This window comes from Schistocerca piceifrons, chromosome 2 (genome assembly GCF_021461385.2).
Source record: "Schistocerca piceifrons isolate TAMUIC-IGC-003096 chromosome 2, iqSchPice1.1, whole genome shotgun sequence".
In the NCBI taxonomy this organism is placed as follows: domain Eukaryota; kingdom Metazoa; phylum Arthropoda; class Insecta; order Orthoptera; family Acrididae; genus Schistocerca; species Schistocerca piceifrons.
This window is the reverse complement of record NC_060139.1, coordinates 696,880,395-696,906,625: the sequence shown is the minus strand read 5'-3', so window position 1 is coordinate 696,906,625 and position 26,231 is coordinate 696,880,395. Positions and strand designations below refer to the sequence as shown.

The following is a 26,231-nucleotide window of genomic DNA, read 5'->3' as shown; positions in this document are numbered from 1 at the left end:
ATCAGTACCTATTTGTTTCACGCACTATTTCTTTTGCGTCTATCTTACAGTTTTGTAGAAATCACAGTAATCTAAGCAATTTTCAAGAATTTTGCATATTTTAGGACATATTATGTTTATGAAAAACAATAATTATAATAGCGATGCACAAGATTTTCTAAAATACTTCAACAGATTCAGGTACCATTTAATACGCATGCCGGCCGGAGTGGCCGTGCGGTTCTAGGCGCTACAGTCTGGAACCGCGTGACCGCTACGGTCGCAGGTTCGAATCCTGCCTCGGGCATGGATGTGTGTGACGTCCTTGGGTTAGTTAGGTTTAGGGAGTTCTAAGTTCTAGGGGACTGGTGACCACAGCAGTTAAGTCCCATAGTGCTCAGAGCCAATACGCATGTGAAGGAGACTAAATTTTTACCAGATATATATGACATGTTGACTGAGATACTAAACCTATTTATTTTAGCACGTTAAATATATTAAACAAATTAAAAATTATCACATTTTATTTTATAATAAATTTTTAGAATATTTTCCCTAGTTAAAATTTTATTTCTATACAATGAACCAGCAATAAGGTTAAGGTTTGTTTCGTAGGTGTAAACAACTGCAAGTTACAGGAAAGAGATCAACTCGAGGCGATATGTGTACCTACATTCTGAAAAGTACTACCTCTTCATCTTCTAGCTTCCTTTTGCCATTCGTTTGATTACTTATTAGTTCATTGACGAATGTATATTAATTATATTTATGTCCACAGACTTCAGCAAACATAACTATTAAATTCTTTTTCTTGTATGAGGCTACTAGAGACATAAATACATTTTACATGAATGAATATATAATTGCTTAGAATAAATTATGCCTGTATTGCAATAGAGTTCTACATTTAATTCATCATTATGTGCAAAATTCTGGAGGTACTATGATATCGCTTTATAACCAATTATTGGTTATCGAAGTATCTTCTTTGATAAAAGAAGTAGCGAAAGTAACTGCCTGAAAGTAAATGAACAGCAAACTATTAGGAAGGGTTTCAGGTACACTACAAACAGAGCCATTGCCCTCACAAAAATTTGAATCATATGTGAAGAACAGATACATAGTTTACTCCCAACAGTGTGGACTGCTTTGTTTCTAAACTAGTTTCCCATGGATTTTATTTTATCGAATTTCTTGATGTGTGGCATTGTTAGTACTCATTGCACACAAATGAACATCTGTACTCACAAAAATCTGCGTTACTTAGGTAACAGACTTTCAGTAGGACGTAAAAGTAACACTTCATCAAAGCGAAAACAAACAGGAACAAAGAGGGTAATTTACAGATGGTGGAAACTAGTAGCGTTACCAACAAATACAATACATCCCAAACAGGAATGCTGGTAGCCAAATTTTCTACTTGTTTTACGAAATACTAATGGTTTTCTCTCAATTAAATAACGGGAGAAAGGCAATGGCAACGACACGGCCGTGCCTGTAAAATGTAATATATAGCAGTCGGTTTTCATCCTATACCCAATAAAGTATATATATCAGTTTAATCAGGAAAGACTAGAATTTAATGAAGTGATAAAAATTAATTTTTCCATCACTCAGAAGTACCCTATGTCCTTAAGACCATTACTCCTGTGACCTATAAGTTTTTATCTAGAATTCCACCCCTCTCCATACCATCATCAATATCAGCGTCTAACTTAAGTTTAGAATGAAAAAGAATTTCCTTTCGACACTGCTGTTTTCAAAATGGCGAAAGATTAATGATTTTTAGTTTTGTGGTTGTTTTCTTAAATCACGTACTAATGAGACCATGAGACAATTGGTACTGCTAACCTGCAATAACATTTTTTTTTATATAGAATGTTGAAGCAATTATCAGTGCACAGCAAGTGCATCCTCAGAAAACACAGCTAGCTGCCCACATTGAGGATAGATGATTGTTACAAAACATGATTTCTCTGCACCAATCCTCTCCCTACCGACACTTGCTTCACCCCCCCTCCCTCCCATCCGCGCCCATAATTAAAATCGACCATGTTAAAATGCGTGCAGAACACTTATTGTTTGTAAGCCACTTGATTCCTGGATTCCTTACTTCTAAACTATTAGAAAATGGAAGACTTCAGGCTATTAACGCTTTGTGTATGACCATTGCCACTAATATTATTATTAATGTTATTATTATTATGTGTAAGTGCTACAGCGGTGTAGAATTCATTGCACAGTTACTGTTGAGTTGTTCTGTCAATTAGTTCCTTTATTTGTTGTGAAGTGAATAATGAAGCAATTCCTGGTCCATTGCGGGAACTACATCCAAATCAGAGAAGTCATTTTCATTAATTACTTAAGAATATACACGTAAAAAGGATGTAAGTAGAGAGTGGAATACGTGCGGAAGATGTCGTTCATACATTTCTTTCACAAGCAGGGGCGTCCACCACATTGTGTAACGTGCTATTGTAATTTCAGTCTTGCGGCCATTATCAAATGGAAATAATTGCGCTTTAGCACAGATGAAAACCCGAAGGTCGTCTGATATTATATGCATGTCATCATCACATCGGTAACTTAGATCTGTAATTTTACCATTCTTAAAATCTTTTACTTGAATCACATCAGACGACCACTCCTGTACATTGCTGCACGAGTCGTTACGTATACAGTGTACACGGGCTGTGGTTTAAGGTGTTCGATGTAAAAGCTGTTAACAACGGCAAACTACAGATCCAACTGCGGATATGGCGATGACATGGGTATATGTAGGATTATTTTTGTGTTTTAAAGTGTGAAAAACCACAATTTTTTCCACTTGTTGATGGACACATGGCATAAATTGCAATAGTGTGTTGTGCAAATCAATAATTTTAGGGTCAATGGCGAACAAGATATCCTTGTATCCTTTACAAAAGTTCAGTGAACAGATTAGGACGTTATCGAGTATCGGATCAGACTTGTGACTGGACTGAGGAATTTCTAACAAACAGAACTCAAAACGTTCTTCATAACGAGACGAAACAGACAGAATTTCGGAAGTACCCCAAGGGAGTGTATAGGGCCGTTACTGTTTACAGTACATACAGATTATCTGCTGGATGAGGTCGGAAACTCCAGTCCGTTACTCGTAGACGATATCTATGTTACTGAGCGACGGTCCTGGGACTCGGTCCCAGCTGTAGTTTACGTATCTAACGGCTTGTATTCAATATTTCAAGTAGTTATTGACAGAGTTTAAGAATTTAAAATACTGTAATAAAATATTGTAATAAATTAAAAAATTTAAAATGCTGTAATAATTATTAAAATGGTATAATAAGCCTATGTTAGAAGTTTAAGACAGTGAAACAAGTATTACAGTTAGGAAATGTGTGTTTTCTTGGGGCAGCGTAACTGACAGCACACAAATCCCCGGACTTTATTCGTAATTGCGAATGAGAGAGCCTAATGACTACCAGCAAACTTTACACGTAATTTTACACATTTACGAAACTTTTTCTGGCTAATTCCCTTCACATAATGATGAAAGGAAAAAAAGTTTATCGCTTACTACTTTTTCGATGTTCAGGCAGTAAAACTTCGGCATTAGGTACGACGTTTTAATTATTTATTCCTTTACTACCGACTCTATTAGCAGCACACTTTGCAGACAGTATCCACATATACCACTGAGTATAACTGCAAAATTATGTCATTATATGACGCAATGGTCAGGAGATTTGATGTCATAAACATTGAGATGTGTGAGAAACTTGCTTTTGCTCACAATGGAGCGCAAATTACCCTGACAATATTAATCCACTGTTTCATAAAGAGACCATTTAGCGACTTGCAACAAACGCCAAACAGAATTTCAGATCTTTTTTACACTTTTTCTCGCTTACATACTTAGAATTAAATATTTAACACATTAAATCATTTGGAAAGTAATCAGACGCTTGAAGCTGTTTTACACATGGAAGTTCGATTCTGCGACGCCAGATGAGTAGTGAAATACAAGAAGATCTGCGGAGTTGACCCTAAAGTAAATAAATGTAACGTATTGCGCATAAATAGGCGAAGATTTATTTATGCAAAATACATTACATTTATTTACGTTCAGGATCAACTACCAGCCCCCACCCCAACCATCGAGCCTCCGCAGGTCTTTTTGCATTTCACCAATCACCTGGCGTCGCAAAGAGAGAAGAGCTCCAATAATACTCTATTGTGGTATTGGTGTTAAAATACTGCAAACAGTATTAACCGTAAGATACGTAACATTAACAGAGTAAAGTTGACTGACCACATAAAACAAATTGTGGGAAAAGAAGACGCCAGGCTGCATCTACATTCATACTCGTAAACCGCAGCGAAGTGCATGCCAGAGGGTACTTCGTATTGCACCAGTTATTATGGCTTCTTCCCATTGTACTCATGTATAGGGGAATGATTGTTTGGACGCCCCCGTGCGCGCCGCAGTTAGTCTAATCTTGTGTTCGCGACCCTACGGAAGTGACAGGTAGGGGGTTGTAGTATGTGTTTGTTATTGTCCTAAGACTGGTTTGATGCACCCCTCCACTCTGATGTATCCTGTACAAACCTCATCTCTGTATTACTACTGCAGCCAACATCCATTTTAGCCTCGTTACCGTATTAAAGTGTCGGTTGCCATTTACAATTTTCACCCCCACTCACTTACCTGTATTACCAAACTGACGGTTCCTTGATGTCTCAGGATGTCTCCTGTCAACCGACCCCTTCTTACAATCAGATTTTGACATAAATTTCTTTTTTCCTCAGTTCGATTTAGTGCCATCTTATTAGTTATTCGATCTACACATCCAATCTTACGCAGTTTCTGTAGCAGTACTCATGACTTCTATTCTCTTCTAGTCTGAGCTGTTTATAGTCCAGTTCTCACTTCTATGCAAGGATACACTCCAGTCAAATACCTTCAGAAAAGAGTGCTTAACATTTAAATTTATATTCGACGTTTACACATTTCTCTTTTTTAATAAGCTTTTCTTGACAATGCAAGTCTGCTTTTTTTTGTAATCTCTGCATAGGGCATCGCCAATTATTTAAATGTCTCCGTGATGTTCTCCCATGGGTCAAACAAACCTTTCGTGCCGTCCTTCTTTCTTTCCGTTCAATATTCATTCTTTGTCTTATGGGGTACGGGTCTCACATACAAGAGCAATATTGTAGGATGGGTCGCACGAGAGCTTTGTAAGCAATCTCCTTTTTAGATAAGCACATTATCCTGATATTCTACCAATGAAGCGAAATCTGTCACCAGCTTTGCCAACGACTGAGTCTATGTGATCGTTCCACTTTATCTCTATGCGAATTGATAAGCCTCTTGTTTCACTTATTTTAAATGGAAATGTAATTCAGCCACGACAAAAGTGGTTTATACAACATTTGTAAGACCGATCCTTGAGTACTGCTCATCAGTCTGAGACGATTTCCAAGTTGTATTAATAGCACAGATAGACAAGATCCAACTAGGAGTGGCTAATTACCGTAACGGTAGTGTCTGGTGAGCGCGAAAACGTTATGGAAATGATCAAAAGATTCCAGTGGCGGTTTCTATAAGACGCTTCGTGCACTGTTGAAATTCCGATAGCGTGCATTTCTAGAAGAAACGGCCAACACAATACCTCCTCCCAGATATCTCGCGAAATGGCCACGATGATAAAAATCAATCATACTAACGCTTTTCGATAATTTTTCTTCTCATTCGGGAGTGAAACAGGAAAGGTGGGAAATTATGCCAGTGCCAGTAGTACCTTCAGGAGTATAGATGCAGATTAGATTGTGATTCAAATTCGTATGAGCACATTCGTATGTTTTGCAGTACAACACAGTAGCAAATCTGTATTGAATCCTTACACAGTGCATGCTATACATTCCCATGGCCTAATCGACTATTCATTGTCCGTTGTAATGAATGGAGAGCGTTTTGAAATTCAACGTAGAACGTTATTTGTGTTATTCCCTCGTGTTCCAATTTCGTAGCCGATATTCTGAATGTTTTGGCTTTCCTTTTTCTGCCGTGTTAAAGTAACTCCAAAGTAATTTTATTTTCTTTATCTTTTGTGCAATTTTCCAGATTTTTGAGTGCTTCCACGATTTTCTCCTCTCCCCTTCATCTCAGAGTATCACTTCCAACCTACATCCTCAGTTCTTTGTTGTATGTCTTCCAGTCTCTATTTTCCTCTACAGTTCTTACTCGTGACCTGTCTTCGTTTCCCTTCTTCTTGTCAGTGTTTTCCATATATTCCTTTCCTCGCCCGTTCTACAGAGAACCCACTTATTCTCAGAACTTTCTTCGTCATATTAAGGCCTATGTTTTATATCAGTAGACTTCTCTTGGTCAAGAATTTCCTTGTTGCCTTTGCTAGTCTCTTTATATGTCCTCTCTGCATTGTCTGCCATAGATTATTTCGTTTCCAAGGTATCAGAAACCCATCTACGTTGTGATCACCAGTTTTGATGTTAAGCTTCTCACTACTTCTTCTAATTACTTTCCACTTCCTTCGGTTTATTCTTAGTTCATATTCCGTACTCATTAGGCTGTTCATTCCATACAATTTTTCTTCAACTTCACTGTGGAAAATAATGTCATCAGTAAATCTTATCACTGATATCCTTTCATGCTGAATTGTAATCCCGCTGTTTAACCTCTCTTTTATATTCACCATTGCTTCTTCGATATATCGATTGGACAGTAGAGCCGAAAGACTGCATCCATGTTTTACACCCTTTTTAATCCGAGTACTTCGTTCTTGGTCTTCCAATCTCATTGTTCCCTTATGGTTCTTGTGCTTATTGTATCTTACCTGTCTTTCCCTATAGCGTACTCCGATTTTTCGCGAAATTTCGTACATTATACACCATTTTACATTGTCCAACATTTTCTTCCATGTTGACAAATCCTATGAACGTGTCTTGATCTTTTTTCAGCTTTGCTTCCGTTATCAAATTTACAAATGTTAATATTTTTTCTCTGTTCGATGAATCTTAAAGGCATGAGCTTATCTCTCAGTCAGCACATTGGAAGGAATTTGTAGTGGTGAATAACATATGACACATAAAATTTGTTTTCAACTAGCAATCTTACTACGAAAGAGTAATATGTTACTATCAAATTATACAAAAATAGTTTGAAACGCAGAAGACAGGAAGGGGTGGAGAAGTGGAGTACCTGGACCCGGTGCAAGGTAGAACGACTATGAAAGTCTTTCTCAGAAAGACTATGAAGTTCAAAGGAAGGTGAATTGATTTATCCGTGATAATTTAACAACTGAGTCACCCACGATGATTTAACTTTAAACTGTAATGCTCTCCACAAAAATGATCTGAGAATCCGAGAATTTCCACTCACTATTATAGAGCAACATTCTTTTAAGTACTGCTTTAAACAATTTGTATACAACATGTTTCACAAAATGCAAGTGATAACGGCAGACAAAATGCTAGGTAACTTATGAACGTTTGCTCAATGGTTTTTCAAAGAGAAATTGGACGTCAGGGATTGAACGCGCATAGCACATATTCAAATTAGTAATGTAGAAACGAGACTTTCCGTGTTTATCCTGCAATTAACACAATCCTGTTTCTTTTAACAAGAGAAGAGGATCCCGACGTGGTTTCCAGTAGAGACCGTGTCTCCAACAAATATTTGTGCACGCTTATGTCACCCACGATGTTACACAACATACGAGCTACCTCACTACGTAAGAGGAAGATCTGAGGTGAAGTCCCATCAGACTCTAAAAAAGAATTAAGTGACAACGTGTTCATGAGATATTCAGAGACAAATTGTCAGGAAAGAGTCTTACAGCGGGCAATACTAACAGAGAAGTTACTCTGAAACTCGAACTGTGCGTTGTGAGATAAGAGGCTGAAGAATACGAGATGCTGCTTATACTACTGCTTCTTATATAGGCTGTGATCGTGTGAGAGGAATTCAGTGAAATATAGAAAACTTATCTACGAACTAAGACTTGTGCGCTACATTAAATTACGTAATTAACTTGGATGAAAAGCGATCATATTCAAGAACAGCCCGTTAACAGAAAAAACACACCGACGAGTCTGTATCACGATGCCTGAAAAGGCCCACAAGTACGGGTTGTACAGAATAACGGCTTTATTGTTGTCGCTAAGTGAAATACACTTGCATAGAACGTTGTTGTGTGGCAACGAATCGCAGCTGGCAGGATACAACCTCACGTCTGATGGGATACTACATCCTCTGGAACATGTCTGTTGAAAGCGCAAAAATCTGAGTAAAGTTGTTTTTATAACTTTCCAAGAGGTGTCATATTTGCAACAGTTGTTCAAAGAGGCGCCTGCCAAATTCCACGCAGACATGACACCGTCAACATAAGTTTCCGTCGTATCCGTAAAAATAAACGGGATAAAACATTACGAACTATTCAAGCGTGAACATCGACACTGCAACCGTCTGATACAGATTGACTACAGGGTGGCCGAGAAATGCACTGAGGCATGTTAGGTAGTTAGTCAGTTACATGTTCGTCTGAACGATTCTTTTATCGAAGTGATGTGGAACGGATCACTCTGCAGGATCTCTATACATAGTTTGTGTCAACATTAAGAAACACATTGTTATTTTTAGTCCTAGTCATATAAATACACTATTTCTTTTTTACTGGCTTCAAATTTTTAAGTAGAAATACATCAGTGGAATATAAAAGAGGTTGTCTTGGATAAATTATTTTAAATTAGATTTGAAACATGCTTCGCTACCTGTCAGACATTCATGTTGTTAGGAAAATGATAAAAAATTATTGTTGCTGCATACTGAATTCCTTTCTGAGCCATTGACACCTTTAAAAATGGGTGATAAAGGTCATTTTTACCCTCTAGTGTTGTAGGTATATATATCACTCTTCTTCTCAAATTGTGATGGATTATTTATGACGACTTTCATTAGCGAATATATGTATTGTGACGGCGCAGTTAAAACTCCTAGCTTCTTGAAGAGGTGTCTCCATGACGTCCGTGGCTGAGCACCACATTTATTCTTACGGCTCGGTTTTGTGTAATCAGTACTTTCTTTCTAAGAAACAAGTTATCCCAGAAAATTGTTAAGTCCGACATTTTTGAGTGGAAATACGTGTAATATGTCAGGAGATTGATACGTTTGTTTCTAAGACTAGCAATTGTACGAAGAGAAAAAGTATCTGAACTTAATTGTTCGAGAAGCACAGTAATACGCTTCTCCCAGTTCAAGTATTCATCAATATGTACACCCAAAAATGAGGAGCACTGTACCCTATTTAATGACTGCTATTCATGTGCTACATCAGTTGTTGATATTACTCTTTCTGTTGTACAGAACTGAATTCAGTTTTTCTTTTTTTTTTCAAAATTCGGGGAGATTCCATTTTCAGAGAATCAATTAATAATTCTTTGGAAATTATCATTTGCTTTCTTTCTAATCGCGTTTATGATAGGACTCTACATCTACATCTACATCTAAATCTACATGGATACTCTGAAAATCACATTCAAATGCATGGCAGAGGGTTCATCGAACCACCTTCACAATTCTCTATTATTCCAATCTCGTATAGCGCGCGGAAAGAATGAACACCTATATCTTTCCGTAGGAGCTCTGATTTTCCTTATTTTCTCGTGGTGATCGTTCGTCCCTATGTAGGTCGGTGTCAACAAAATATTTTCTCATCCGGAGGAGAAAGTTGGTGATTGGAATTTCGTGAGAAGATTCCGTCGCAACGAAAAACGCCTTTCTTTTAATGATTTCCAGCCCAAATCCTGTATCATTTCTGTGACACTCTCTCCCATATTTCGCGATAATACAAAACGTGCTGCCTTTCTTTGAACTTTTTCGGTGTACTCCGTGAATCCTATCTGGTTAGGATCCCACATCGCGCAGCAGTATTCTAAAAGAGGACGGACAAGCGTAGCGTAGGCAGTCTTCTTAGTAGGTCTGTTACATTTTCTAGGTGTCCTGCCAATAAAACGCAGCTTTTGGTTAGCCTTCTCCACAACATTTTCTATGCGTTCCTTCCAATTTAAACGGTTCGAAATTGTAATACCTAGGTATTTAGTTGAATTTACGGCTTTTGGATTAGACTGATTTATCATGTAACCGAAGTTTAACGAGTTCCTTTCAGCACTCATGTGGATGACCTCACACTTTTCGTTGCTTAGGGCCAACTGCCACTTTTCACACCATTCAGATATCTTTTCTAAATCGTTTTGCAGTTCGTTTTGATATTCTGATGACTTTATTAGTCGATAAACGACAGCGTCATCTGCAAACAATCGAAGACGGCTGCTAAGATAGTTTCCCAAATCGTTTATATAGATGAGGAACAGCAAAGGGCCTTTAACACTACCTTGGGGAACGCCAGAAATCACTTCTGTTTTACTCGGTGACTTTCCGTCAGTTACTACGAACTGTGACCTCTCTGACAGGAAATCCCAAATCCAGTCACATGACTGAGACGATATTTCATAAGCACGCAATTTCACTACGAGCCGCTTGTGTGGTACAGTGTCAAAAGCCTTCCGGAAATCCAAAAATCTGAAATCCCTTGTCAATAGCACTCAACACTTCATGTGAATAAAGAGCTAGTTGTTTTTCACAGGATTGATGTTTTCTAAACCCATGTTGACTGTGTGTCAATAGACCGTTTTCTTCGAGGTAATTCATAACGTTCGAACACAATATATGTTCTAAAATCCTGCTTCATATCGACGTTGAAGATATGGGCCTGCAATTTACCTTTCTTCAATATTGGTGTGACCTGTGTAACTTTCCAGTCGTTGGGTACGGATGTTTCGTCGAGCGAACGGTTGTATATGATTGTTAAGTATGGAGCTATTGTATCAGCATACTCCGAAAGGAACCTAATTGGTATACAGTCTGGACCAGAAGACTTGCTTTTATTAACTGATTTAAACTGCTTCACTACTCCGAGGATATTTACTTCTATGTTACTCGTGTTGGCAGCTGTTCTGGACTCGAATTCTATAATATTTACTTCGTTTTCTTTTGTGAAGGCATTTTGCAAGGCTGTGTTTAGTAACTCTGCTTTGGCAGCACTGTCTTCGATAGTATCTACCGTGCAGAGAAGGCATTGATTGTTTCTTGCCGCTAACATACTTCACATACGACCAGAATCTCTTTGGATTTTCTGTCAGGTTTCGAGATAAAGTCTCGTTGTGGAAACTGTTATATGCATCCCGCACTGAAGTCCGCGCTAAATTTCGAGCTTCTGTAAAAGATCGCCAATCTTGGGGATTTTGCATCTGTTTAAATTTGGCATGTTTGTTTCGTTGTTTCTGCAACAGTGTTATAACACGTTTTGTGTACCAAGAAGGATCAGCTCCGTCGTTTGTTAATTTATTTGGTATAAATCTCTCAATTGCTGCCGATACTATTTCTTTGAATTTATGCCACTTCTGGTCTACACTTATATTATTAATTTGGAATGAGTGGAGATTGTCTCTTAGGAAGGCGTCGAGTGAACTTTATCTGCTTTTCTGACTAGGTATGTTTTTCGCTTATTTTTCGAGGATTTGGGCATTACAACATTCGATCTCCCTACAACTCTGTGTTCACTAATCCCCGAATCAGTTTTGATGCTCGTTATTAACTCAGGATTATTTGTTGCTAAGAGGTCAAGTGTGTTTTCACACACCAGGATTGTCTGCAAAAAGTACCAATTTTGCTTGTTGATTGTTAAGTGGAAGGTTATTCACATATATATGGAATAGGAATTGACCTAAAATTGAGCCCTATGGGACTCCCTTTGTGATTATTTCCCAGTCACTAAAATTTTCTACCTTTCCGACATTGTATGAATCATTCAGCACAACCTTTCGTATTGTGTTTGTTAAGTTTGATTCAAACCAGGTGCGCATAAAGCCGTTTAGTAAGGGGGTATCATGATCTACACAGACAAATCCCTTGGATGGATGACAAGAATACCACAAAATGACACTCCATGGATTATAAAAAGTCCAGATAATAACTTCCACCATCCTTCCGGGTCTCTTAGATTACGGAAGCCATTGAAGTCCGTTTGACGAAAGTTTTACTTACACGCGACGGAGGTTTTAACTTGGCTAAAATGAGTAATCTGGCATTTGAAATAGTCATTTCTTGTCGATAATGGTGCAATGCGCCTCTCGTTAATACCTAGTGTTTATAAACTAGAACATGTGATACGATATCTGTTACAAAGGATATGCTACTGGTTTTCATCTTTGTCGTCTAAGTGACATTTCTGCGGCTGTTATGGTCTGTGTCTAGATGCCCAATAGCGCAAACGATGTGTTTCAGTGAGCAGGCGGGAGCGCTGCACCGTCAATATTACGGCATAGATGGTTGGATAATTCAGCCGAAATATCACGTAATTTTGTAGAATATTCCACGACCCTTTATTTTTCACACTGAGACACTGGTAAGACAACGACATTCTGTTGGTCCGTAGTTCACATACCGATCCAGCACTCTTGATTTCCCTAAATCGCTTAAAGCAATGCAGGGGTGGTTCCCCTGAAAGGACACAGCCGATGCCGTTTCCCTTCTTGCCCTACCCGAACTGGTGCTCCATTACTAATGACCTTGTTGTCGACGGGCCGTTAAATTCTGATCTTCCTTCCTTTCATTATTACTGTTACACAGGGATCCGGAATTTTTCAAGCGAGGGTCAAGATTTCGTTTCTTAAGTCATTGTCTTGAACACAAATGCAGATACTAGCCATGTCTGCAGGTTGCGCTGTTGCATATGATCACGAACGGCACCTGTGCAGCGTCCTCAGTACGTGTCAGTCGTGGTCAGCACTGTGTTCTGTGATGTGACTGCATTATGTCGGAGCTAAGTGAGTACGGACACTGGAAAACTGTATGGTGACCAAGGGAGCAGAAGTATTTGATGTTTCAATAGACACCAAATCGAAGATTTATAATGCTTACAGGGAAAGCGGAAAAGCGTCAGGCACTAAAAGCGCGGATGTAAGCATTTGTTGACTGATCGTGACGGACAGTAATTGAAGAGGACTGTGACGAAAAACAGGAGAAGTACAGCACCAAAAGTCACTGCAGAACTGAATGCCACACTCGCGCGTACTGTCAGCACCAAGACAACACGGATGGAGCTCCGTAAGCAGGGAATTTCAGAATGAGCTGGAATTCCAGAACCACAGTTAGTGGTGCAAATGCCCATAATAGGAAACCGTGGTGCTGAAGCCATAAAACTTGGGAGGATGTCGTTTGGTGGGATGAGTGTTGTTCCACTCTGTTTCTAACTTCTGGCCGTTTGCGTCCCGAGAATCAAACACGGCAAAGGCTCGGTGATAATTTAGACAACCATATCATACTATTCCATTTGCTCCATGGTTGCTCTGCAAAGTCGCATTACTACCATGGATAATGTAACCGTTTTGGCTGGTGAGGTTCATCCCGTGATGCAATGTTTTTCTCCCCAGTGATGACGGTGTGCTCCAAGAGGACAGGACACCTCTTCACACAGCTCGCGTCCTCCAGGACTGGTTTTGTGAGCACCAGGATCTCTCCTGGCCAACACAGTCACCAGGTCTTAATATTATTGTGGCTATGTGGTCCACTTTGTTTCTGTGCACCTCCATTATCGTTATCTGAATTTCCCACTATTTTGCAGGAGAAGGATATGAGATTCCCTTGAAAACTAGACAGGTTCTGTATTTATCCACTCCGAGACGACTGGAGGCCGTATTGAATGCCAACGGTTTATCTACGCTATCTTAGTTATGGTAATGTATTGTGTTTTTGGTGTTTTCATATTTTTGTCCACCCCCTGTAAATCAGGATGGCTACCCGCCGCTTTGAGCCATCGCCCTCCCGAATGCGAGTCCACTCCCCACTGTGCTAACTACTGCACCACCTCCATCTGTTACATTACTTGCATTTACCTCATTTCAGAAACACTTATATCCAACAATCTTGTTCATAGCTGCAGTTCAGCAACTGAAATATATTTCAACGAAGATTAAAAAGCGCAGCTGATGACTGACTTTTTTTATCTTTGTTAACTTACACCCAACATTAAGTGCTTTTCGAAAATTTGGATCAGAAATAGTATATTCGATGAAAAAAATTATCAATAATGGCCCTTCACGCGAACTGAGACCTTAATTCATTCCACTTACTAGAAAAAAAAATTCCTAGGTGTGTCGCTTTACTCTCAACTCAATAAGTAGACATCGATGTTTGTGTATGTTCACTTACGCTAAATGAGAAAGCTACCTTCAGACGAATTATTCATTAAGTTGTAGAAGGGACCCCTTGGTACAGTAGCTGCAGAAGTCTTTTATTGTATAACAACTGTACGTGGTTACGTTACTCATGAGATTCGAGTTTTCACAATTTACGATAGAGACATCGATTTGTTGTTGATTATTACCATGTCATCTTCTGATTACCAGATGAGTAGTGGCAATCACTAAGTGATTCACATATGCAATATCATCTTAGTTACGATTATCTCAAATAGAAAAGAATGGTAGAAATGTTTTTAACAGAGACAAATTTTCAGAATCCCTCCGCCAGATTTATATTTAAATGTCCTCTGATGGAAGGCAGTGAGGGTACCTGTGAAATAATATTTTGTGTGGACATAGCTGGGTATTGTTTCCGACAAATTTATTCGATGTTTCAAGAGTACGAAATTAGACGCTAGATACAGGAGTACTTAACAATCTACAACGATTATTGAGACTTATACCACGGAACACTGTTTTCGCAATTAACTGTTAAGAATTCGCAAAATTTTGTATTCTCCCTACAGGAAGGAAAGTTAGCATACGATTTAAAGAACATACAACAATAAGCGACAGTAATCCATCCAACTTTACTGCCTACTTCAAAGATACCAACTACAAAATACCTAATATAGATGAATCACTTCAAATGTTACATATTCAGGAAGGAAAAATTATGGACGTAATGAAAGAAACTGATATTCACATCGACCTATAAGACCAGTCAGACATAGTTTTAAATAAACAAAACACCTGCATAATGAAAAATTCCTAAACAACTTTTTACCAATTCTACGACGAAGCGTCACAGAACCATAGAATCTATAACTGTCGCTGCATTCGGTGATAAATATTACTGTAATGCGGAAGATCACGCTAATATAAAGTAGTTCGAGTCTTGTGGTTTCCAATACTGTTTCATTGAAGTACTGTGATCGATTTTATACATGTTGTTACTTTTAACTAAAGACATTGAAATATCTCGGAGAGAGACGCCCAGTGATACTACACTCGACTTTATATCCGTTACTAGCCTTTATAAATAGCTTCAGGTACATGAATATGTCACTCACTTCACCAAAAGAAATAACTTCCATAATAAAATCTTTAAAAACAAAGGATTCTAGTGCTTACGATAAAATATCAACAAAGTTAATTAAGGCATGTTCTTGTGAGTTTAGCACAATTCTAAGTTACTTGTGTAACCAGTCAATTATAACTGGGACATTTCCTGACTGGTTAAAATATGCAGAAAGGGGATAAAGAGATACCATCAAACTACAGACTGATTTCACTTTTGACAGCATTCTCAAAAATTTTAGAAAAAGTAATGTACAGGCAGCTTCTCAACCATCTGACCACAAATAACATATTATCAAGAACACAGTTTGGATTTCTGAAGGGTTCTGATATCGAAAAGGCTATTTACACCTACAGTGAAAATGTACTTAATTCATTCAATAACAAGTTACAAGCAGCAGGTATTTTATGTGATTTGTCAAAGGCACTCGATTGTGTGAACCTCAACATCCTTTTAAATAAATTAGAATTCTATGGTGTCAACTGGCAGCGCTGCAAAATGGTTCAAGTCATACCTCGATAACAGGAAACAAAGGGTGTCAGTACAAGGGACTAGTGAATTAACTCATCAGTCGCCATCAGAATGGGAAGAAATTACATGTGATGTCCCACAAGGATCCATCTCAGGGCCATTGCTTTTTCTTGTGTACATTAATGATCTCTCATCAGTTACACTGCCAGAATCAGAGTTCGTTTTTTTTGCAGATGAGACAAGTATTGAAACAAACAGTATGTCGAGTGTAGTTCTAGAAAGATCTGCTAATGATATTTTTTTCCACCCAGCATATGCATAAAGTATGAAGAAGAGCAGATAGAAGAGGTTGACAGTCTTAAATTCCTGGGATTACAACTTGATAATAAATTCAGTTGGGAGGAGCACACCACAGAACTGCAGAAACGCCTTAACAAATCTGTATTTGCAATTCGAGTGTTAGCAGACACAGGCGACATAAAAATGAAAAAGCTTGCATACTTTGCCTACTTTCATTCCATAACGTCATATGGTATAATATTTTGGGGTAACTCTTCAAGTCAAACAAAAGCTTTCAGAGTCCAAAAGCGTGTAATACGTATTATTTGTGGAGTAAATTCACGGACGTCCTGTAGAAACCTCTTCAAAGAACTGGGTATACTAACTACTGCCTCTCAGTATATTTACTCCTTGATGAAATTTGTCCTAAATAATATATCTCTTTTTCCAACAAACAGCTCAGTTCATACATACAATACCAGGAACAAAAATGATCTGCACAAGGACTTAAAAGCACTTACTTTAGTTCAAAAAGGGGTCCACTACTCAGGAACACTCATCTTCAATAATTTGCCAGCAAACACAAAAAATTTAGTTATAAATAAAGATCAGTTTAAAAGGAGCCTGAAAGACTTACTAGTGGCCAACTCCTTCAACTCCATTGACGAATTTTTTAATAGAAACAAGTGATGTATTGTATGGATTCGTACTATTAGTATTGCTATTTCAGCTTAAAAAAGTATTGTGAGTATTCATACTATTAGCATTGTTATTTCTGCTTAAAATGTATTGTATATATTCATACTATTAGTACTGTTATTTCAGCATAAAAAAATTGACATGTTCCACATCCACGAAGATCTCCTCAACACGGATCTATGGAACGAAAAACTAATCTAATCTAAACCCCGCCTCCCCCCCCCCCCAATCCCAACCCGTGCGTGGGTGGCGTGAGGGCAGCTTTGAAATCTTCATTGGGAACTCCCGTTTTTCATTGCAGATTACGATTCTACGGTAAAATCTACATACATTTTGTCTGAAGCATTTTCTTCGTTTTGCCACAGATGGTAATGTAATCGGGGGAATAGAAATGAGTACACAATCGTGATTTACGACATTCTCTCAGTGGCCCTTGAATATTCAATGGCGCGTTGGACACCACTTCCATGCGGCGAGGGTAGGACAGGCCAGTACTTTAAAACTTCTAATTGGAAAACCCTACACTGTAATACTCCGACATATCGGAGAGGGGATTACTCGACGCGCCACTGTGGCCGAGGCTCAAGGCGAACAATACTCTACTTTTCCAATTAGAGTATGTGTTCAAACGTAGCACCACGAACTTCAAAACACTTTATGATCCGATTTACAAATGATAGAAGCATGTCTGCGGCGTTTCTGATGCGGTCGACCATATCTTCACAGCCTGTTGGCACTTGCTGGTACAACTTATCTTTTAAGTATCCACAGAAAGAAACCCGACGACGGCAAATCCGGTGACCTAGCGGGTCAATTACCAAGGGCACCTCTGCCGATCCACCGACCAGTGTAAACACGGTCCTTACCTCCCTTGCTTCAATTGCCTAATGCGCTGGGCAACTGTCATGCTGAAACCACATACGTCGTCGAACGTGCAGGGCAACATCCTGCAGTAGTACCGTTCGTTAGATATTTGTATCTATTCAAAGTGTCGTCGATAAATATGGACCAATGAGTTTGTTCGCTATGACGACGTATCATACGATAACCGTCCGAGGACGTTGTGGTCAACTTGCCATAGCAAGTGGAGATTGTCCACATTCCAGTAATTCATGTTATGCTGGTTAACGCTACCAAGGTTTGCGAATGTAGACTCATCGGAAAATAGTACATCAGCAAAGAACGTTGGGGTTGTTTGCACTTGTTGACGTGCCCATTCACAAAACACTATCCGAAGGAAAATCTGCGCCATTAAGTTCTTGATGCAGTGACACGTGGTATGGATGATACTTACGACGATGCAGTACGGTGACAATACCACCTACATCATGGGCTGTTGTGCACTGCCGCCAGTATAGTTATTTCATTAGCTTCTCCTTCGTTTCCTTTTGCCGGTCTGTACGCTGCCATCAGACATAAGGGTGTTCACAACCTTGTAAAAGAACCAAAGAGAGCGAACTTTCTCTGGAAAATACTCGGCAAAATCAGCCTCAACTTTTCTCTTACAGGCTTCTTAAATCAGGATCATTTCAATTTCTTCTTCTGTGTCCGCAACATTCACCGTCCACTTGCACGTCTGTTTTCCAAACGATGGGTAGGTGTGCGGGCAATAAACACCGCGGAGGTGTTGTAACTCTTCCTTGCAGCCGCATTAATTTCGTTTCTTCTTGCGATATACCGGCTGTATACCGTCTAGCCATCAGCAGAGTGACCCGAGCACTTGTTCCGTCCTTTGATACCAGCGGACCGCGCCAGTGCGCGTGCGACCACAGATACATAGGCGCCAGAGACGTGGATCGGTGGCAAGGAGGTACAACATATGCAAGAAATTAGATCTATGGCGACACGGTCGATCCACATTGTGATATCGATGAACACTGCGAGCTGAGTCTTTGTAACGTCTTTGTGAGTTTATTACAGAAAGTGTCGGATTTCATGATTTGTCCAAGCTGAAGACGCTATCTCTCTTAATTAAATTCGTCGCCAACGGAATTGCAATTGCTTCTTTCATTACTGAGTCCCGGAAAGTTGAATTAGAGGCAAAAATTCCGACGTTATCGTACACCGTAGAAAGTCCAGTGTCAATACAGTAGGGACCGATGACCTAGGCAGTTTGGCCCCTTAGGGATTCAAACACACATTTGTCAACACAGTGTTCTGTACCGCCGCTTTATTAGGCCGCTTTACTAGGCCTGCGGTGCTTTGTGCATCTCTCATGGACTGTAAGTGTCATCTGTGTGCTACTGCTCTCCACCAAAGACAGCAGCGCTCCTGCGTTCCGTTAAAGATGATTTGGTGCTTCAGAAGACTAGGGTTTACAATTTACAAGTGATGATTCAAATGGCTCTAAGCACTATGGGACTTAACATCTGAGGTCATCAGTCACACATCCATGCCCGAGGCAGGATTCGAACCTGCGACCGTAGCAGCAGCTCGGTTCCGGGCTGAAGCGCCTAGAACCGCTCGGTCACAGCGGCCGGCATTTACAAGTGTGTATGGCCGTTCATACAGCGGACTTTTTATGATCCGATGTGTAGTTTTCGCGATATTTCGATGTCTTCAGTTAAAATGAACACCCTGTATATAAGATCTTTGTAACAAATATTTATAAGTTATTTTTAAAAAATTACCTACAGTCATATTTATACCAATGATGAACGATAATTAAATATAATTGAAAAGAAAGATATATATATGTAGCTTAATTAACAAATTTCTTTAAAACAGTAGTAATCTTATTAGTGTAAGAACGTTAAAAACATCGATCTTATACATAAGAGCCTTACAACACCTGTTCGAAAGTAGCGTGCTCCCAACATAGGGAAAAACCTTTTCGAATTTATTTTGCGACAATTACATAGGAGAAAGAACGTACATGGCATAATATACCAATAAAAAATCGTTGATAAAGTAAGTTATAATGCCACTAGTACTTCTAGAGGTATGACTTGTTACTATGTTAAAATCACAAGTGACACTAATGTGTTCAATATAGGTATAATACTTCCATTTTAGATACTTGAAAATGGCCTAAGGCCGAAATCGTACAATCTTACATTAAATAAAGAGAACGGTGGCTAAGGGCATCACGAAATCATTCAAAAATACTTCACATACATGACACTGGACATTCTGTTCGCAGGTGACTTTATTGTTGCAGATCTAGAGCTAGTGGTAAGACTGGAAATTCAACATGTTCGGGGAGAGAAAGGAATTTGATGTGACAGCAGCTGCCAACAACGAGCCAGAATTCAAGATGACGATGGCACCACCCCCCGACGTCGGCGAGGACAATAGACGTAAGTAAGAACCACATTCCTTCTCTTGCCCACTCTGTAAACTGTTTGAGTTTTTGTAACACCCACCCACAACTCCTACTACCAGACTTTAGCAAAGGAGATTGTGTGTAAGAGTGAGAAAGATAATAAGGACTGCATCGATAGTTCATCGGTAACTGCATTTACTCGACACAACTGACGCCGGAATGCAGTTTCAGGCTGACTTGGTTTTATTCCTTGACTCACTCATCTGTTTCAGACTTTTATAATTGTATTCTATGTGCTTATTGAAGAAGTAATGAGCTGCTCCTTTAATTCGTCTGCTAGAATGGCTACCGCCATTTCGTGTCTTGAATGACCACAAAAGTCGATATATCGCTTCTGTGGTATTCAATACAATGTTTACACGTAATAACGACGTCACATTCGGCTGACTCGGAGGGAACACTATTACGCTTTCCATGTACCCCAGAGTACCATCTCACCATGGAGGTAAAACAAGAAGGGATATGGCACTCTAGACTTACACTGTACGTTGTTTTCAAACGATAGGGGGCGCGGCCTGCCGCCATCTTAAATAGCAGACTATTGTCTACGATTGCTTCTTGTTCATTATTTCTGACGTGCGCACGCAACAGCTGTTTTAAACACTGAAAACTGCAGTGCTTGCATGAATAACATAGTGTGAGGATGGCAGTTTTGAAGTTTTGTCTCTTCATGGATATGTATTTAATAATATGACACTTTTGGCCTCGTTAATGTAAGTTGGTTATTGGTGATAATTTCCAATAACCAATAAGAGAAGGATATGATGTAAAGAGAGAACTTTCGTATTCCATCTAATTCTACTTGTATTTGTACTGATAGCAAATAAAGGTGGAACTCCGAAACCATTGCTTGATTCCTCGCTGCTACTGCTTGTTGTCGTTACATTTTCAGGTTTCAAATCGTACGTACAGCATTTTTTATGTCCATATGCACAGCATTTTTAATGTTCATGTTTACAAAAATCTTACCTACGTGTTCTTTGTTAGCCGATTAACGTGTGCAATGTGGAAAGAAGCAAGGCATGCTATCGTATCTTGTGGATGTCAACAAAGTGAACGATTCTTGAAATGTCAAAGATACAGAACTGCAAAGAACTATACCTCCACGCAGAGCAGAATTCTCATTTTATTAGATTGTCAGTAAAAAATAAAAATACAAGAAGTCTCACTGTAGTTTACATACCTTTTCACTTTGAAATCTTACCTATGATGCGACATTCAGTGTGTGGTCAATAATAGCAAGTTACAGGGTAAGAAAAGATATAATTTTTTTAAAACATGTTCCAGCGTTATGCAATACTATAAATGTGATTACGGGGATGGTCTCAGACGCTTAGTTCCAGTAAAATGGATATGGTCCAAATGGCTCTGAGCACTATGAGACTTAACATCTGAGGTCATCAGTCCCATAGAACTTAGAACTATTTAAACCTAACTAACATCACACACATCCATGCCCGAGGCAGGATTCGAACCTGCGACCGTAGCGGTCGCGCGGTTCCAGATTGAAGCGCCTAGAAACTATCGGCCACACCGGCCGGCAGTAAAATGGATATTTTGCTATAACATGTACGTAGGTAATTTTTTGGTAGTGATAGCCTACATGTGTAACACATAGGCCTACCTTTCCAACAATAGCCTATTTGAAATGATAATTAAATCGAAACTCTTAGCTGCCGACAAGTATTGTTGATATACATCAATGGGGACAGCTGAAAATGTGTCGTTTCTGGAACAGATATCATTTTCAAATAGCCTATTTGTTTCTTTTCGTGGAATATTTCTCGCCAGTAACTCTGTCAGTTTTTGAAGAATAATCAAACATACAAATGAACATATTGCTTGAATGTGTCCACTTACGAACGAAATGTGGTACCTTTAAACTTAAGATTACGATCGGATCGATCAACACACCTGAAAACGACGCAAGTAGGTGTAAATGCGGTGAACCTAATGTTTTGAGCTACTTAAGGTGGCGGACTGCGGCTCCATGTTTGTGATATAATGACAATTCCCTTCGTCTTTTACTGTCGTGCACTTCGACCATAGATATTGGTAGACTGGTCATGACGTATATTTCGTGGCACCAACATCTCTACTGCTATACCACGTGACTATTGGCAAAACAATGGTGGTATCCTGTTGTGCTTATGGTTGTACCGAGCGTTTTGTGAAGGGAAGTAACATTAAATTTCACGTGTAAGTATTATTAGTATAATTTAGCGGCATTTCTTGAATACTGATAAACTATTGTGTGTATCATATCCTTACCCAGAACGCCACAGTTACGTAAATTGGCGGTTTGAAGTGCTGTGTGTGTTTCCAGGCGCACATTGCAATCGTATATATTTCTTGAAATGGTAAGCTACAAAGCTGCTTTTTCTCTTTCGTATAGGTTTCCAAAGGATGAAGGGCGCAGGCAGATGTGGATACAGGCAGTGAAACGAAAAGATTTCAAGCCTACTGCGCACACACGCATCTGTTCGAAGCACTTTGAAGAATATATATATATATATATATATATATATAAAGAAAGATGATGTGACTTACCAAACGAAAGCGCTGGCATGTCGATAGACACACAAACAAACACAAACATACACACAAAATTCAAGCTTTCGCAACCAACGGTTGCTTCGTCACGAAAGAGGGAAAGAGAGGAAAAGACGAAAGGATGTGGGTTTTAAGGGAGAGGGTAAGGAGTCATTCCAATCCCGGGAGCGGAAAGACTTACCTTAGGTGGGAAAAAAGGACAGGTATACACACACACACACACACACACACACACACACACACACACACACACACACACACACACACACATATCCATCCGCACATACACACCTATATATATATATATATATATATATATATATATATATATATATATATATATATATATTTTGTGTGTGAGAGAGAGAGAGAGATATTTATTACCAATAACCCTTCCCACTCCAAAAGCAATGGCAATGTGCATTGCTACTACACAAGAAGAAAGGATGATTTTTACTATCCTGGATTAAATCTGACTTTGGTACAAAAAGGGGTGAATTATGCTGGTATTATTTTAAAGAACAATTTGCAAAAACAAGTTAGGGGTTTGATTTCTCATCAGGGTTTAGTTTTATTTTATACTTCCCAGTTACAAAACATACGAATATCAGAAACAAATACTGAATACCATTTGCAAAAAGGTAGTTGTATGGCCTATGTTAGTTTCCAGATAATAAGCTGTAATGTATGGGATAAATAATATGCTGCTACAAAAATCTTTGGTCATTTACCAAAAAGCATTAAAAGCCTGACAGATAGCCAACCAGCATTTAAAATCAAACTAAAAGAATCTATGAATGACAGCTCCTACTCAGTAGACGATTTTTTAGGTATAAATAAGTGATTGGAAGAATTGTCATGTAGTGATAGGTCTACCTTTCATTAAACTGACACATCATTGTGAAGTATCGTATTCATGATCTGTGGACAAGTATTCATGTAAGTAGGTACTGATTTTGTAGATATCTAATTTGATACATCTACGAAACAAACTGTTTAAACCAAAAAAAGAGCTTTCAAATGAAACTGCTTTACGTTTTGTGGGTGAACGACACAATTGAGTTCGTTACATTCGATGTGAACACGTATGTTTACGTTACAGGTTTCGTTGTTTATGCCGATTTATGAAGTCTATAACACTTTCTTCAAGCAAGGCACTAAAACACACACACGCAATATTTACATTTTATGCAGTGCATAACGCGTATTGTTAGTAGAGAATGCATCTCATAATTGGTAACACTGAAATATTCGCGGCGAATATATTGCCGAACATCGAAAGTGTTTCAGCAGTTCACAAAGTTCATTGTGAAGTAATGGCTGTAAAACTAAATTTGTACAGTGGTTACGCAATAATTTATCACTTCTAGCTGTGTTTACATAAGCCACATTTAATGTGGTGAAGTTAGCAGGAAATCCACTGAGAAATACTGGAAGTGAAATCAGGAATCAGAATGCTGCCTTGAACTCCCGCCGACGTTCTGCCAACAGTCACGTGATTCTATGTTGCAGCCACGCCAGATGTATAGCCGCTGCACTGCTTACCCAGTCTATTAGTATCTATGGTCGAAGGTCGTGCATCTCACTCTGCTAGTTGTACCTCTGACTCCCAAAGATGTTACAACAGTAATTCGATCTCTGACCCGTCTCTGGAGCATTGTTAATTAACTACATCAGCAACACAGAGAAACTGAGAGAGGGAGGGGTGATTGTACACTGCGAAGGGTGCCTGCAAAAGGATCATTTTAATAAGCTGTTTTTGATTAAAGTATTGCCACGTTATAGTCTGTCGTGCGTACTATTGAACAATCCGAAGCCTAACTTAGAACCAAATATCGTTGAAGCTTATTGTTTTCTTACAATTCCTTACGGCTACTTTTTCAGTAAACAAGATATTAAATGCACTTCTTTTCCTCTTGTATCAGCTTATGATTAGTAATTTCACCTCTGCTGTCCCAGATTGCTGAATCCCACTATCTTTGACAGTAGTGGAGTTTACTGTCACTCTCAGAGGTGTACACACTCCGTTTTTAACCTACTCGTGCTCGCTTGTTTGCAAGACAGCCAAGATGCTGCGTGCTGTCAGTGGAACGGGCAGGCTGCTTTACTTCCATCCAAGCCAAGCTATGCCCAACCCAAGCAGGCTACGAGAATGTTGCTTGTATGCCCGTCTTCCCGCTATGCTAGGCTACGTAGCAGTTTATTCTGTACTCTTTCATTGCGGTGTTAACATAGGATACGGAAGTTGATGAAAAGTCTTTATTTACCCGAGTATCACAAGACGAGGCTTAATAAATACGTAATCATTTTGTGTCATTGTAGGGCAGAAAATGGTGGATATTATTTGTCATTTTCATCTTTTCGACGTATTTCGTGCTTATTTGTTTATTTCGATACGAACAGTTTTCTCTGCAACTTTACCCTTCTTTCGACTATTACTGGTTGTTCTCAATTCGAGGCGTCGTCAGATCACCTCTAATACATGTTTTTTATAGTAAGCAGAACAGTCTCTGAAAGTCGAGATCCTTTGCACCTAGGAATCTGGGAGCGTATATTATACTGCAACGAAAGCGAAAGCAAGGTCTTGGAAATCTGTTTTCTGTAACCTTAGCGTGTTCCAGCCAAATATGATCCCAGTTACACCAATTTTAATTACTTGTTTCAGGATGTGTACTACGTGTTTGCTGAATTCATTTCAAGTTGCTAAAATAATTCATTCTTAATTCCCGAAATTGCATTTAAGCAAACACGAAGTTCGTTTTACATATTATGTTAACGTAAGAAAAACATGTCTGAAAGAAGAAACTTTTCTCTCGTACTAATTCCTCTTCACACTACTGTGGTTTTTAATAACCATTTTATTATTTATCAATTGTATTTCAATCAATGCTAGTCCTAAATTGAGAAAGCCTATATACAACTAAATGACTTCAATTCTTTACCACACATTTCCACACACTTGCCATCCACTAAGAGCCTTTGCCCTCTTTCGAAATATTTCACGAGTAACAAAACTGCTGATCAAATTTCCAAACATGTCGTAAGATACTCGAGGTTCCGCAATGAGTGGTTAGTAACTTTATACACAATTTACTTCGGGATACAACTGCCATTCATTTGAAGTTGCCTCATAAAGTCACGACAGCTTTTCCTTTGATGGGCTTGGACTCTGTTTTCTGACTGGTACATATTCTCTAGTTCTTTATTTCTCCTCAATCTATTTTGTTCATTTTGCTACTCCCGCCGTTATGATAAATGAGTTACAGTGAAACTTACCTACGTTATCATATATCTGGTTAGTCACGTTAGATTAGTAGCGCGACTTGTTGTCAGGTGTAGCACGCTCAACGGGTCCTGTGAAGCTTGCCATGCTTGCGGAAACCCCTGCTTTAACTATTGTGCCTCAGTACACAATTAGGCCCCTACCCTCGTGTCTTTTTTGCGGCACGTTGAGTTGCTTTAATGGCTGCGGTGGAGTTAGGAGAAGGCAGGCTGAAGGAGAATTTGTACACCTCTGGTAACACTACATGTGTGTGCTCG

General features: G+C 39.0%; 1 protein-coding gene across 1 annotated transcript in view; it reads left to right on the top strand.

Annotated features, from left to right (window-relative positions):
• Positions 1 to 26,231, top strand: part of LOC124775755 (putative SLC9B1-like protein SLC9B1P1) — a 134,969-nt gene that overhangs the window by 125 nt on the left and 108,613 nt on the right. The window contains exon 2 of the mRNA XM_047250584.1: positions 19,974 to 20,112. Within this exon, the coding sequence (XP_047106540.1) occupies positions 20,007 to 20,112 (106 nt within the window). The 5' untranslated portion in view covers positions 19,974 to 20,006. The remainder of the gene's footprint in view (positions 1 to 19,973; positions 20,113 to 26,231) is intronic.